At 45.7% G+C, this 15,390-nt stretch overlaps 1 protein-coding gene across 1 annotated transcript in view; it reads left to right on the forward strand.

Annotated features, from left to right (window-relative positions):
* The first annotated feature begins 994 nt into the window (after positions 1–994).
* The window catches only part of Rnf125 (ring finger protein 125), a 21,082-nt gene continuing 6,686 nt past the window's right edge, over positions 995–15,390 (forward strand). Inside the window, exons 1-2 of the mRNA XM_031365059.1 lie at positions 995–1,366; positions 13,458–13,614. Of these exons, the coding sequence (XP_031220919.1) occupies positions 1,203–1,366; positions 13,458–13,614 (321 nt within the window). The 5' untranslated portion in view covers positions 995–1,202. The remainder of the gene's footprint in view (positions 1,367–13,457; positions 13,615–15,390) is intronic.

Here is a 15,390-nt window from a genome sequence, read left to right on the forward strand (position 1 = left end):
TTTGTTGGTTTTCTTTTTTTGAAACAGTGTTTCTCCATGTACTCCTGGTTGTCCTAGACCTCACTCTGTAGACCAGGCTGGCCTTGAGCTCAAAGATCCACCTACATCTGCTTCCCAAGTGCTGGGATTAAAGGAGTGAACCACCGCTCATGTATTCGGGGGATTTTTTTTTTTTCCGAGATAGGGTTTTTCTGTGTAGTATTCAGGGGATTTTTATGCATTACATATTTTGCAGTATTCTATATAGCTCACAGGGTATTATGTGTTTGTCCATACAACTGCATGGATCTATGGCTCTCTCAGCCTGTTTTCCCCTCCTATTTCTACCTCCCAAGTGTAGTGATTAAAGAATGCCCCATGCTCTACAAATTTTATTTTATTCTTTACTTTTTCATTACTCAGGTACATTACTAAGGAACAAACCCAGGCCTCATAGAGGCTAGGCAAGCACACCACCACAGAGCGACATCTAAAACTGTTGTTTTCTTGAGATGGTACCATTCCCTAGCCCTGAATGTCCTGAACTCACTGTGTGGCCCAGGCTGCCTTGAAACGGTAAGGCAATCTTCCTTCAGCCTCCTAAATGCTGAGACATAAGGCATACACCACAACGCCTGGCTTATCTATTTTTGAAGCACAGTCTTGTTCAAATACAGCCCAGCTAGCCTCGAACTCTCGGCCATTTCCTCCTGTCTAACTGCTGGCATTATATTTGTACGCCACCAAGTGGGGCTCTGAATTAAGCTTCACATCAGGGTATGAAAACTTTCCGTTGTTCCGGGCTATCTCTCGCTATTGAAGTATTGAGTCAGTCACCTAAATGGTCATAGGTCGGCTCTGAGGTTTATTAAGATTCCAACTTGGAGACCAGATAGAGTCATTCTGTCTCCAGTGGGTGTTCTCAAACTGCACTTATCGGAACTCTTGCAGAACTCTGAGTGCGGACTCCGGGTGGAGGGTTCAGGTTTCACCCTCCGGGGACCTCGAGCCTCTGCAGTGCCTGGTTGCTCGCGGAAGAACGTTTGTAAGCAGCGGCCGCGTGCTCCGCCTGCGCTCCACCGAGAGGCCCCGCGGCGCGGCTGGCCGAGCCAGGAGGCGGCGATCCGGGCTGGGCCGGGACTTCCTTCCTCCCGGGTGGGACTACAGAACCACCCGTAGCCCGCACGGAGCTCCTGGCAGCCGGCGGACGCTAGAGCGCAGCGATGGGCTCCCTGCTGAGCAGCGACAGCTCCAAGTCCGCGCCCGCCTCCACTACCCCACGGACTCTGGAGCGCAGCGGGGACCCGGAGCTGCCCATCACCTCTTTCGACTGCTCCGTGTGTCTGGAGGTGCTACACCAGCCGGTCCGGACCCGCTGTGGCCACGTGTGAGTGTCCGGTGGTGCGCCCACCCAGCGGGGAGGGATGCCGGGGAAACCGAGGGCACAAGGTGGGTGAGAGTAGAAGCAGCGGGTATTGGGGGGAACTACTGCAGAGCTACGTCCACCTGGACAGGTCCGGGAAGACACCCAGGGTACGTGTTTGTGTGTGTTTGTGTGTGGTTGGGGGCGTTTACAGAAGATTGTGAGAGCCAGGGAAGTGTAGGGTGGTAGAACAGGGACCTCCGACATGCACATTGGTCCTGCTGGTTTTGACTGATCTGGTGTGCTTCTCACTCTCCTGAGAACCTAGGTGGGTTTTGTTTTGTTTTGTTTTGTTTGGAGATGTGCACATGCTCCAGAACCTCCAGAGACAGGTCTCTTGTGCTGTAGAGGACCTGTGCAAACTTTCAATTCCCACACCGGTCCCTTTCTCAACACAACGCAGAGCTCGACCCCTCAAAAATCGTCAAGGCCAACTAGAGCATGCCAAAGGCTTTCTGAGGTCACTAGCTTGACCAATGAATAGGGTGGGGCTTGGAGCTCGGATGTTTGCTTCACACCACTAAATTCACCCGTTTAAACCTCTGCTGCAAAGTGGCTGGATGTTGTGAGCTACCTGCTGGTAGGCACGGCTCCTCCCGAAACCGAACGTGTAGACAGTTTTCTTCAAAATCTCGTGCATGTAGTGAAAATTCATTGCTGTTGCAAAGCAAGCAGTAGTTGTTTCTAAGAATGCTTTAAAAAAGAAGCCTCAGGCGTATGCTATTAGGGTATGTTCTTAGGGGGTGTTTGAATAAGCAGAGGGCTGTTTAGTTTATTCAGGCTTTTTTTTTTTAAATGTGGTCACATGGGTGTGAGTTGTGTGCTTGCGTGCTTAGATCGGAAGCAAAGCCCACTCACTCCACCGTCATCTCTGATGAGATAAACAATTCGATAAAGCACAAGAACAAAAACACGTTTGCTGGTGGCTTACCAACAAAACAAAACCCCCGTATATTAAAAACATATATGGGCGACTGTGTTTTTAACAGCACTTGAGGAAGGTTTGACAAACACAGGAGAACCGGGAAGCTCTGGTACCCAGGGGGAGTCAGGGAGGAGAGTCTGCCGCCCACACAGTGTTTAAATCCTGAGTGCTCTGGGTGCTACTTTGTGGTTATTCTCAGGACCTGTTTCCTTCAGCTTTGTACTTTAAATTCAAGGCTTACGTTTTTAACGTCTTTTCCAGTTAGTGGTGGTGTTTCCTAGCTGTCTCAACATAGTTCTTTGACATACCATCCAAAGGCCAGGGTGAGAGCCAAGGTCCTGTTGTGTAATGTTATGAAATATATCAACTAGGTCAGAACAATAGCCTAAAGAGAATTACATTTTTTAAAAACTCCGTTTTCCCTGGGCAGTGGTGGTTCATGCCTTTAATCCCAGCACTGGGGAGGCAGAGGCAGCCTGGTCTACAGAGTGAGTTCCAGGACAGCCTGGGCTATATAGAGAAACCCTGTCTTGAAAAAAACCAAAAAACAAAACCTGTTTTCTTTTGGGAGGCTTGGGCTGAGTTTGAGTCTCATGTAAAGTAAGTAGTTTAGCCTCAAATTCACTACATAGCTTTACAATGGAACCAAAGATGAACAGGAAGTTTGAAAAAACCCCGTCCACTGCTCTGCCGGAGCAGCTTTGCTACTGGAGTCCTCTGATTCCAGATTGTTTTCAGGGGTTGGATTTTGAACACTTTATTTGTTTCTACCAAAGGAGACCATAAGCTTGCAAAATGTTACATTTCTTTCTGTTTAATCTTTTCTCTTTGTTAAAGTGAATAGGAAACTGGCCACTGGAAAAATAGTCATAAAATATCATAACAAGGGCTGGAGGAATTGCCTTCCCTCCCTTAGCTGTTCTTTGTTTTGACAAATCTATGTCCATTGTTCTGGCTCTGGGCACAATTTCCATGTTCTTCCTTTTAGCCAACTTGGGCGCCTTCCACTTTATAAATGTTAACCAGAGTCCTTTCACTCTGCAGACTGTTGTTAACAGCAATTGTGCGTTCTAAATGAATGACTCTTTCCTGCCTAGCTTAAGTTGGAAAATGAGAAAATTGTAAGTGAAGTCCTCTGTTTTCATTATCCCATAGCGAGGTTAGATTGCAAACTGGGCTGTTTTTTGATTTTAGTTTACAAACAAGTAAATGACAACAGTTCTGGATAAACGTATAGGGAACCTTTACACACAGTGTGCAAACACTTGACTGCAAGCTGGGTTTGGGATTCAGCCTTCTTGTGACCAATTTGTTGACTCTCTCATTCTCAGTCTTTGCCTAATTTGGGTTTGTTTTTGTTTTTGTTTTTCGAGACAGGGTTTCTCTGTATAGCCCTGGCTGTCCTGGAACTCACTCTGTAGACCAGGCTGGCCTCGAACTCAGAAATCTGCCTGCCTCTGCCTCTCAAGTGCTGGGATTAAAGGCGTGGGCCACCATCACCCGGCTGTTTGTTAGTTTTTGAGACAGTGTTTCTTTGTGTAGCCCTGGTTGTCCTGGAACCTTCTCTGTATGTACATCAGGCTGGCCTCGAACTCAGAGATCTGCCCTTCTCTGCCTCTTGAGTATTGGGATTAAAATTTTGTGTGACCACTACCCTGACACTTGTTTTTTGTTTGTTTGTTTATTTTTTAATGGAACTTCTGGGTTTTCAATTAATTCATTTGGGTAAGATGATTGATTGTCTTAGGGTTTTACTGCTTCGAGCAGACACCATGACCAAGGCATACCTTATAATTTTTTGTTTTGTTTTGTTTTGTTTTGTTTTTCGAGTCAGGGTTTCTCTGTGTAGCCTTGGCTGTCCTGGAACTCTCTTTGTACACCAGGCTGGCCTCAACTCAGAAATCCTCCTGCCTCTGCCTCCCAAGTGCTGGTATTAAAGGCGTGCGCCACCACCGCCTGGCAAGGCATACCTTATAAAGACAACATTTAGTTGGGGCTGGCTTACAGGTTCAGAAGTTTAGTTCATTATCAAGGTGGGAGCATGGCATCGTCCAGGCAGGCATGGTGCAGGAGGAGCTGAGAGTTCTACATCTTCATCTAAAGGCTGCTAGGAGAAGACTGACTTCCAGGCAGCTAGGGTGAGGGTCTTAAAGCCCACACCCACAGTGACATGCTTCTTCTAACAAGGCTCTACTGCCTAATAGTGCCACTCCCTGGGCCAAGCATATACAAACCATCACAATGCTACATGCTTTCCAGGATATGAGGTGGAGGCAAAAGGATAGCTTTTAGGAATCCTACCTTGTGTGTCTTGGAGGTTTTGTTCTAGTAGTCGGGTATGGTGGTAGATGCCTTTAAATGTCTTGAGACAGGGTCTCATGTACTTCAAGCTGGCTTTAAACTCACTGACCTTGAACTACTGATGGTCAAGCCTCTGTCTTCTGCTTTGTGGGTTCTCTCTCTCTCTCTCTCTCTCTCTCTCTCTCTCTCTCTCTGTGTGTGTGTGTGTGTGTGTGTGTGTGTGTGTGTTAGAGAGAGAGAGAGAGAGCGAGAGACAGACAGAGACAGTGTTTCTCTGTGTAGCCCTGGTTGTCCTGGCAGGAAGATCCCGGAATTCAAGGCCATCTTGCTCTACAAAGTCAGAACCATTTCTCAAAAAAAGGAAAAAGGAAAATGAATCTTATATCTTGGAGAGAGAGAGAGAGAGAGAGAGAGAGAGAGAGAGAGAGAGAGACTTCTGTATCCCAGGCTGGTCTGGAACTCACTATGTAGACATACAGACAAGACTCTCTGAGTGAACTCACATAGATCTACCTACCTCCCAAGTGCTTGGATGTACACCACCATGCCTGACATCCAGCATTTTATATTTTGATTTGATTATTCATATCACAAAAAATAGTTGTAAAATTAGATTAGAAGGAAAGGACTTCCTACATTTGCTTTAATATGCTTTAATATTGTCAGAGAACTGGGGAAAGAGAGAGTTATTGAATGGAAACTGTGAACTGAACTAAAAAGGAACCTAATTTACTGTTGAAGAGAACAGTCAGGTCTGGGGATATTGTTCATTGGTAAAACACTTGCTTAATGTGTGCAAGGTTCAGTGCCAGAAAAATAAACTCTTGTGTGAGTGTTACAGACACACCTGCTGAGGGAGCTGGGGAATAAATAGTAGCTATTTTACATGACCAGGGCCACTTACCACGAGTTTGTTTGAGCATATGGCTCCCATGATGGCAGAGAGGAGGAGCCAAGGCACCTGGAAGCTGAGGTCTTACATCTTGGAACACGAGCAAGAAGCAGAGAACAGGAACTCAAAATGGCCAGAGCCTTTAACTTCTCAGTCTGCCTCAGGAGATACACTTCCTCCACCAAGGCCAGAACGCTTAAGCCTTCTGAAACACTGCAGCCAGCAGGGGACCAAATATTCAAATGCCCAGAACTGTGGGGGACATCTTCAAACCACCACAGTTCTGATGAAGTGGCAGAGTTCTTACTAGTGTGCACAAGGCTTTGGTGTAGAAGTTAGGGCCCAGGTTTTCCTCCTAGCCCCATGCTCTCAGAAATAAGACTCAGACTCATAATATATTTACAGATGCCTTGGCCATATAGCTAGGCTCTTCTTGAACTAGAATCATAACTTAAAAAAAGTCATTTATTTTACTCTACATCCTGCCTATGGCTAGTTACCTATGCTCAGGTACCACATCTCCGTCTCCTTATATCTTCCTGCTTCATTCTATCCCAAAATTCTTTCTGCCTTCCAGATGTCCCACCTTCTATTCAACCCTTTCCTATAGGCCATAGTTTTGGTTTTGTTGGTTTTTTGAGACAGAGTTTCTCTGTGTAACCTTGGCTGTCCTGGAACTCACTCTGTAGACCAGGCTGGCCTTGAACTCAGAAATCCGCCTGCCTCTACCTCCCAAGTGCTGGGATTAAAGGCGTGTGCCACCACCGCCCGGCCTCTTTTTTTCTTTTTTAAAGATTTATTATATGTAAGTACACTGTAGTTCTCTTCAGACACTCCAGAAGATCTTGTTAGGGATGGTTGTGAGCCACCGTGTGGTTGCTGGGATTTGAACTCAGGACCTTCGGAAGAGCAGTCAATGCTCTTAACAGCTGAGCCATCTCTCCAGCCCCAGATGGGAACTATTAACCCTAGCCCGCACATCCCTAGTAAAGCTTTGTGTTGAGTATATCACTTAAAAGGTTAGGCCTGCCACCTACAGCTTCTTCTAGATCTGCCCCCCACCCCCCACCCCAACGCCACTACCCGCCAGAACCCTCTCCTCAACCCTAGAGAGTCCCCAGCCAGGGCTTCCCTTTCCTGTTTAAATTCATTTAGTTTAGTTTTGCTTGAGACTGGGGACATACGTCTCTCCAGTGTCCTTCCTTAGCTGTGTGTTCCTGTTTCCTTCCAGGACTCTGCTGGCCTCTTCATTACAGGGGATTTTGGCTAATTACTTTAGAGACATAGAATGGGTCCATGAAATAACAAATAGGAGTGATGTAATTAAGTTTCCAGCTGGTTTCCCAGCCGGTTGAGTCATTATGGATTTCCTTATTGGTTTTCTCCTGCGGTGCTACCACGGGGGATGGGGTCCCAGAGAGAGGGCTTCACCCCAAGCATTCTGAGAGATGGCACTGGAGTGATACCAGGCTAGTAGGATATAAGTCACACCAGCAAAGCCAGGAGGTTGGCTTTGAAATCTGATTCCGAAGCCCTGGCTGGTGATGTATTCAGAAGCTTTTTGTTGTTGATGTTGGAGGTGGTGGTGGTTTTTTTTTTTTTTTTCATTTAAAATTACATTTATTTGTTTTCTGTGGGGTGTACACGGAAGGGTGCATGTGCTGCGGTGTGCCCTGTGGGGGTCAGAGGGCAACCTGGGGTAGATGCTTCTTACCACTTGGGATTTCACCGACCACGTTCAGGGGTTTGAAAACAAGGAGCCAGACACAGGAGCTCGCTCTGTAGTCTCGACAGGCCTGTAGACCAGTCTGGTCCTTTGTTTACAGAGATCCTCCAGCCTCTGCCTCTGGCGTACTGGGATCAAAGGAGTATGCCACCACTCTGGGGTGGAGTGAGATCTTCAGTGGTATCCCATTTACATCCATTGTTACATCAGTTTTTATCCTTGACTATATTCTCTTTGTGTTGATCTTTTTGTTATTTTTGTTATTTCCCGCTTCATAGCCTCCTAGGGTGGGTGGTCAGGGTTGACAATTGAATACCTCCTTTCCTTAGTCTTTGTTCCCCTATATCCCTCTCTTGGGGTCTTCATGGCAGAAAGACAGCACACATTTTGAGAAAGGAGTTAATGTAGACTTTAGGCACATCAACCACTTACATCATTGGGGTTGATCTTGAACTATGGACCCTCCTGCTTTCATCTGGTACAGGCATGTACTACAGCACCCAGGGCTTTGTGTATATTATCATCTATGAGCATAACAAATACTTAGTACATGCAAATACTGTTAATCAACTGAGCATTGAGACACCATAGCTAGGACACCACAGTATGATTTACTCATGGGAATTTTGGCAGTTCCTAGAAAAGTCTCTATTGGGCAACTTCTCCTAACTGACTGTTGTGTCAACTTTCTGACCATGTGCTATTGTGCCTGTGTTGTGTAGGAGGGACTTTGTGTTCTAAGTGGCCCAGGATCTTTCTCACAGTGCTACTGTAACTTCCCTGTCCTCACAGGAGTGTTTTTGTTTTGCTTCTCAGCTTTGGTGAGGTGATACATTCTGACTCAAGCAGTGTGGAGTGGGTTGATGAATTGCTGCAATTGTTCACAGCCTATAACACCACCACAACCCAGATCTAGAACAGTTAGTTCCTATACACTGACAAATCGCCTGCTGTCCTTTGCGGTCAATTTCTGTCCCTATGGCTAGCCCCGTCAGCCCCATCTGCTTCTGGAATTAACTTTGGGATCATGCAGCCAGTAGCTCTTTGACTTGCAGAAGGGACATGGATTATATTTTGCCCATCTCTTCTCTTTGACACCAGCAGTAGCCATTTGCTGTTGTAAGGCCCAATATGTCCTGGCCTTTTGAGCCAGGGTCTCATATAGCAAAGTCACTAAGACGACCCTGTACTCCTTCTCCTTGGATCTCTGGACTTCTGTGAATACTGGCATGTGCCACCTTATCTAGTTTATACAGTGGTGGGGCTGAGACCCAGGGCTGCATGTGTGTAGGGCAGCTGAAATAGACCTACCCTAATGTTGATTTTTAGAGACAGGATCTCATATGCTTCCAGGTACTCTTGAACTTGTTCAGGCTCATTTTGGACTTCTGACCCTCCTTATATTTCCTAAGTGTCAGGTTACAAATTTGTGCTCACACACCCAGCTTAAGACACCAAAATTTATTGAATAGAAGTATTAAACTTAAAGGTATTTGAGGTGGCTCATTCTTTTGCAGGGACTCAAGTGACCTATAATATGTTAAACCTCCTACTTAATTCTGAATGCCTCCCTATGACTCTTACTTAGCCTTGGTCCTGGTTTATGTTTTGAGGAGATCTCATGGGCTGAGAGTGTATATTCTTGAAGAGTACATATTGCAAGTGTTTCAAATGTTCAACTAAAAGTAATGCCTTTTTTTGTAGTACTCTGGATCAGTACCCAGGCTGGCCCTGAACTTGTGTGATCTTCTTGAGTTAAGGCTTGGTCCTCTGTCTACTCATCTCTCTCAACACAGCTCCGATTATGCCTTGAGATTCCTGGATGCCTTTCTGAATATCAACCTAGTGCAGTTCCTAGCTGTTGTAGTTTTTGGTTTTGTTCCCATTAGGAGTGCTCCCAGTTCTTTTCCCTTGTATGCTTACCACTGTTTGACTTTGGGAAAGAGGTTGTATTGTAACCCAGGCTATCCTAAAACTTTTATATGTAGCCCAGGTTGACTGAAATCCCAAGTACTGGGATTAGACTGATATATGACCATGCTGATTTAATTTTTTCCCCTCTAATTTGACAAAGAATATACCCATTTTTATCCCATTCCTCTACTTCCTATCCCCCATCGGCGTGGGTTTGTTTGTTTTTGTTTGTTTTTGAAGGCTAAACTAGACTTAACTAGCTGCTTACCTGATGGCGACCATGATTTCTGTGCTTCCACCTCCCAAGTGCTCAGGTCTGAAGCGGGCGGTGGTGGCGCACGCCTTTTTCCCAGCACTTGGGAGGCAGAGACAGGCGGATTTCTGAGTTTGAGGCCAGCCTGGTTTATAGAGTGAGTTCCAGGACAGCCAGGGCTACACAGAGAAACCCTGTCTCGAAATGCACCCCCCCCCCAAAAAAAAAACTCAGGTCTGGGGCTGGAGAGATGGCTCAGTGGTTAAGAGCACTAACTGTTCTTCCAGAGGTCCTGAGTTCAATTCCCAGCAACCACATGGTGGCTCACAACCATCTGTAATGGGGTCCGATGCACTATTCTGGTATGTCTGAAGATAGCCACAGTGTACTCATATAAATAAATAAATAAATAAATAAATAAATAAATAAATAAAAAAGAGAACTCAGGTCTTACTAGACTGCAGACTTCTGCAGTCTCGAGTCCAGCGTCCTGTGGAGTGAGGAGTCATCTACCCCTACATAAGACATGTAAGCAGAGAACTCAGGTTGGAGTCATTGATGTATTTGGAATGTTAATTTTTTTCTTTTAGTTGAACATTTGAGCCATTTATAAAAAATACTCTTTTTTTTTTTTTTTGGTTTTTCAAGACAGGGTTTCTCTGTGTAGCCCTGGCTGTCCTGGAACTCACTCTATAGACCAGGCTAGCCTTGAACTCAGAAATCCGCCTGCCTCTGCCTCCCAAGTGCTGGGATCAAAGGCGTGCGCCACCACCGCCCGGCAAAAAAAAAAAAAAAATACTCTTAAAAGAATATACTTTCAAGGTTTTCATGTGTCTTAGGGTTTCTATTGCTGTAAAGAGACACCATGACCAAGACAACTCTTATAAATGATAACATTTAATTGGGGCTGGCTTATTGGTTCTGAAGTTCAGTCCATTATCATCATGGTGAGAAACATGGCAGGGTACAGGCAGATTTGTCACTGGAGGGGCTGAGAGCTACATCTTGTTCCAGAGGCAAACATGAAAAGACTGACTCTTCTGCATTGAGTGGAGCTTCAAAGCCCACCCCACGGTTTCCATGCACACTCGTCTACTCCAGTCACATCCAAAATATCGGGAATAAAATCCTGGTTAAGGATAAGAGGCAATAAGGATCCAAAAGGAGTTCTGTGCCTCCTGGATTTCAGACAGTCGCTGGTATCTCCTAACTCAGACGTGTTCCAGATCAGTCTTTCCAATCGTCAACACGCCCTCATATTTAGGCATAAAGGTACCCCAAGAAATGATTCGTAAATGGCTAAGATTGGGCATTGTTTCCTGGCCAACACAATGTTACCAACTTATCCTAGTTTAATACCAATCTGTCCATAACTTAGCATTTCTCTCAAGGAATCTGCCTCGTCAGAGCTGGCAACTGAGGTCAAGCACATTCCTTAGGGCAATAGATAGTTCACAATAGTTAGAAATATTTTACATACTAGAGAGTAATGAAGGGCTTCTACTCAAGGACATTAGCTAGAAGTGTTAGGTCAGAACTCCCTAGTCATTGCCTCCAGCAGGACCCAGAGAATTAGCATAGGAATACCAAATTAGCCCCAGCAGAGAGGGGCAGCATTGCTCTTCCGCCCACTTCACAACTGGATACACGATCTTGGTCAGTAAGATCACTGACCTTGATGTGTCACTTGCCTACGTGACTCTTGTCATCTGCCTTGCTTGCTGTATGCTACTTAAGCTGGCTTTTCACTTGGTGCACAAGGACTTGGACTTGCATGCAGGACTAGCACTATGGACTCGCAAAAGGACTCGCACTAGAACTTAGATGGGCTAGGACTCAGATTCATGCAATCCGCAGTCCCCCGGGACCCAGAGCACTTGGGCCCAGGGAATGCAGCACCAGTCCAGAGGAGATAGCTGCTGCTTTAGACCCAGTATGTTTTAGATGGCCTCAGATGTACCTTAACTGCTGAGCTGCCAGATTTACCATCTCTCTTTTGCAATGACTGTAAAAGTCTGATGCCATTTTTAAGAAATACATTCAGATCCTGTACTTCATGTGTCGTCTCTGCCATCATTTCTTCACTTACGCCTTGTTGACCTGACTAGAACCCCGTTTCTCCTGTGGGTTGAGGGAGGCCCAGATCAGCCGGCCTGATCTGGCACACGGTGACATACTTCTTCCAACAAGGCCACACCTCCTAATGGCACCACTTATCATGGCCCAAGCATATTCAAATCATCACAACTTGATGGCCCATACTTTTAATTCTAGCACTTGGGGGGCAGAATCAGGTAGATTCTCCGAGTTTGAAGCCATCCTCATCTATGTAGTGTGTTTCAGGAAAACCAAGAGTACACAATGAGACCCTTTCTAAAAAGCAAACAAACAAAACGAGAAAATACTTTCAGCCAGGCTTAGTGATGTATTCTTGTAATCCCAGGTAGATTACAGGTTGTAAAGATGTTAATGGGAAAACTGAGATTCTCTTTTCAGGTTTCCTTCCTTCCTTTCTTCTTCCCTTCCTTCCTTCCCTCCTTCCTTCCTTTCTTCTTTTTTTTCTTTCTTTTTTTTCAGGATGGGGTTTCTCTTTGAATCCCTGGCTGTCCTGAAACTCACTTTGTAGACCAGACTGACCTTGAACTTCTCCCTCTCATGTGCTTGGATTAAGGCCAACACTACCCAGCTAGATAAATATACTTATTTTGATTGTATGAGATCGGTTTGCCACCTGCTTGCCCAGTCCCTGTGGAAGTCCTAAGAAGGCATCAGATTTCTGGGAAATGGAGTTAGAGGTGGTTATGAGCTACCATGTAGGTGCTGGACATTGAACCTGTGTCCTCTGCCAGAACAACTAGTGCCCTTGACCAACTGAGCCATCTCTCTACACATACACCCCCTTCGGATTCTTAGTTTCATTCATAAAAGATTTTAGAGATGGGGAGAAAGTCAGGCCTTTTGAGTTGGTCGGCAAGCAGACACATGATGGAAGCAGACTGAGAAGGCCCAGAATATCAGTGAGGGCACGCCCAGAGTTTGGAAAGAAGAAAGACATTACATTCTTCTGGGTAATTCAGAAAAATGCTGAGTTCATAAGTGGCTATTCCAGGTGGGGTTTCTGAGAGGGGAAAAAAATATATATGTATTTTGAAAGATTTATTTTATTTATTTTATGTGTATGAGTACACTGTAGCTGTATAATAGATGGCCGTAAGCCATCATGTGTGTGGCTGCTCTCCGGCCCAACTCGCTCCAGTGTAATTCACTGTAGCTGTCTCAGAGGGCATCCGATTTTATCACAGATGGTTGTGAGCCACCATGCGGTTGCTGGGATCTGAACTCAGGACCTTTGGAAGAGCAGTCAATGCTCTTACCTGCTGAGCCATCTCGCCAGCCCGGAAAAATGTATTAATCGCACATCATTTCATTAATGGGATAATTGTTTCACCCATCCTTTTTTTGTTTTATTTTGTTTTTTGAGACAGGGTTTCTCTGTGTAGCCCTGGCTGTCCTGGTACTCACTCTGTAGACCAGGCTGGCCTCAGAAATCGGCCCGCCTGAAGTGATTGACGGACCCAACTGGATTGATTAATGGTTTGGGTCTCCACACAGGGCCAGGGTAGAACTTAGATTCCGTCTTTTTACTAGGAGAGGTTGAATGGACCATAACAAAGCCCAGATACCTTGCTCTTCTTTTTTGAGACATCTTAGTGTGTCTTACTGTGTAGCCCTGGCTGTGCTGGGACTTGTTGGCTAAGTATAAACCAGGCTGGCTTTGAACTCAGCAGATATACCTGCCTCTGCTTTCTGAGTGTTAGAATTAAAAATCATGGACTACCATACATTTTTCTATTTTTAAATTATGTGTATGTGTGTATATGTGAGTATGTGCCCATATGTGCCCATATGAGTACAGGTGTTCTAGGCAGCCAGAAGACATGGGAGTTAGGAGTGGAACTCCGGGTCCTCTAAAAAAAAAAGAACAGTTATGAACTCAAGGGCTGAGCCCTATTTCCTGATGCATTCTCTGTTTCTTTTGAGTAGGTTCTGCCGGTCTTGCATTGCGACCAGTATAAAGAACAATAATAAATGGACGTGCCCATACTGCCGAGCATACCTTCCTTCAGAGGGAGTGCCTGCTACCGACATAGCCAAGAGGATGAAGTCAGAGTACCGGAACTGTGCCGAGTGTGGAACTCTGGTGAGTAGCCCCGTGTTCATGATCACAAGCAAAGGTTTCCAGTATAGGTAGCATTCTGCCTTCTCCAGCTCTCCAGCTCCCCTGCTTTGGGGACAGGGTCTTGTTCTGTAGCCCAGGGTGGACTTCAACTTGCTGTCTCCTGCCTCTGCTTTGGAGGAGTCAGGATTGCATGCATCCCCCACCACACCAGCACCTTTCTCGTATTTGTGTGTATGCATCGTTGGGGATGGAACTCAGGACTTCCTGCGTGCTAGGGGGGCGCTGTACCAGCGAACCCGAGCCCCAGCCCACGAATTGTTTTTCCAGTCATTAAGTTTCCTGGTCTAGCTATGAACCTATTCTGTAGCCCCACCAGCCTTTTAAACATCCTTTTTGAAACTTGGAAGTCTTACTTCATTCATCTATTTTCCTACCACTATCCAGAGCTGGGAAAATAACATTTTTAATGTAGAATTTAAAAAAGAAAAAGAAAACATACAAAACCCCATGTGTGTTAGCTCATTCCTTTAATCTCAGCACGCTAGAGGGTCTACTGCATGTTCAAGGCTGGTAAGTTCCGGACCAGCCAGGACTGTATAGCAATACACTGTTGCAGAACAACAACAAATACCCTAAACAAAAAGTCAGTCCCGACATGGTTACTCTCTGTCTCCCTTTGCCTCAGAACCTGGAAACCCAACTGGATATTGTCCCCCTTACCCCTGGCCCTCAAGGAATTATTTCTGACTGAGGTAGCAGGAAGTTGCTTAAGTGGCTCTCAGCTTCTCGCCCCCCCCCCCCCCCCCCCCCCCCCCCCATCCCTGCCCAGGGACTGATCTGATTGGCTTTCTGGGAACCTCCTCTTGCCAGGGTCCTTTTCTCCTGTCAGGCTCCTTTCCTGTTACCGTCCCTCCCAGTGATCTGAATGGACACACCCTCCTATGTCAGCCCCTGTCAGGGCCTTTGAGGCAAGGACACACAGGAGCATGGCATCTCCTGTAATGTTCTCCACAAAGGCTTGGGTGCATTTACAAATATTTATACATGTAAGGATAATCTATCATGGCTACCTGGACAGAATTTGTACATAAGCTTTGGGGACAAGCATCCTGATATCCGACACTAATTCTCTCTCTTCCTGTTTCTGATTTGGCACAAGTTATTTGTTTATTTTTAATGATTTATTTTGTGTGTTGTGGGGCACACATGGACAGCTTTACAATGGTTGTCTATCCAAAACAGCATTCTCTCCCCCATCAGACTCTCTTCTCTGCTGTCTGATCGAGTCATGGGATTTTGATTGTTTGAGGAACTCTGTGCCAGCCTCTTGCTTTCTAGGCTTCCCTTCTGTCCGGCAATGCTGCCTGTTCCTGAAACAAGTTGCAGCTTGTCATCTTTCACTGTCCAGGCTGGCACGTCTCCTCCTTGCAGCCTGGCCTTACTCTGAGTTCCTCTCAGAGGAACTTCTTAGCTACCTGTCCTCACGTTTTGGTTCCTCTATTGAATTATCTGCAGCATTAGAATAGGCAAGAGACTCGTTGTCCACCATCTCTGCAACAGTACCTTACATAATGTATGTATGTCTAGACTATACATTTGTCAATTTGTCAATGTACAGTCCCTGGGTTGGTGATTTTTCTAAGGAAATCTTATTTTTCTTGAACAAGGAATGCATTTTTTTTTTAACAGTCTTAGCCCTATTCTAGGCTGGCACTTGTGATCCTCCTGCTTCAGGATCCCAGGTACTGAAAATTATGTGTGTACCACTTTACAGCTAAGTCTTTCTTTCTCCCTCCA

This window comes from Mastomys coucha, unplaced genomic scaffold (genome assembly GCF_008632895.1).
Source record: "Mastomys coucha isolate ucsf_1 unplaced genomic scaffold, UCSF_Mcou_1 pScaffold13, whole genome shotgun sequence".
In the NCBI taxonomy this organism is placed as follows: domain Eukaryota; kingdom Metazoa; phylum Chordata; class Mammalia; order Rodentia; family Muridae; genus Mastomys; species Mastomys coucha.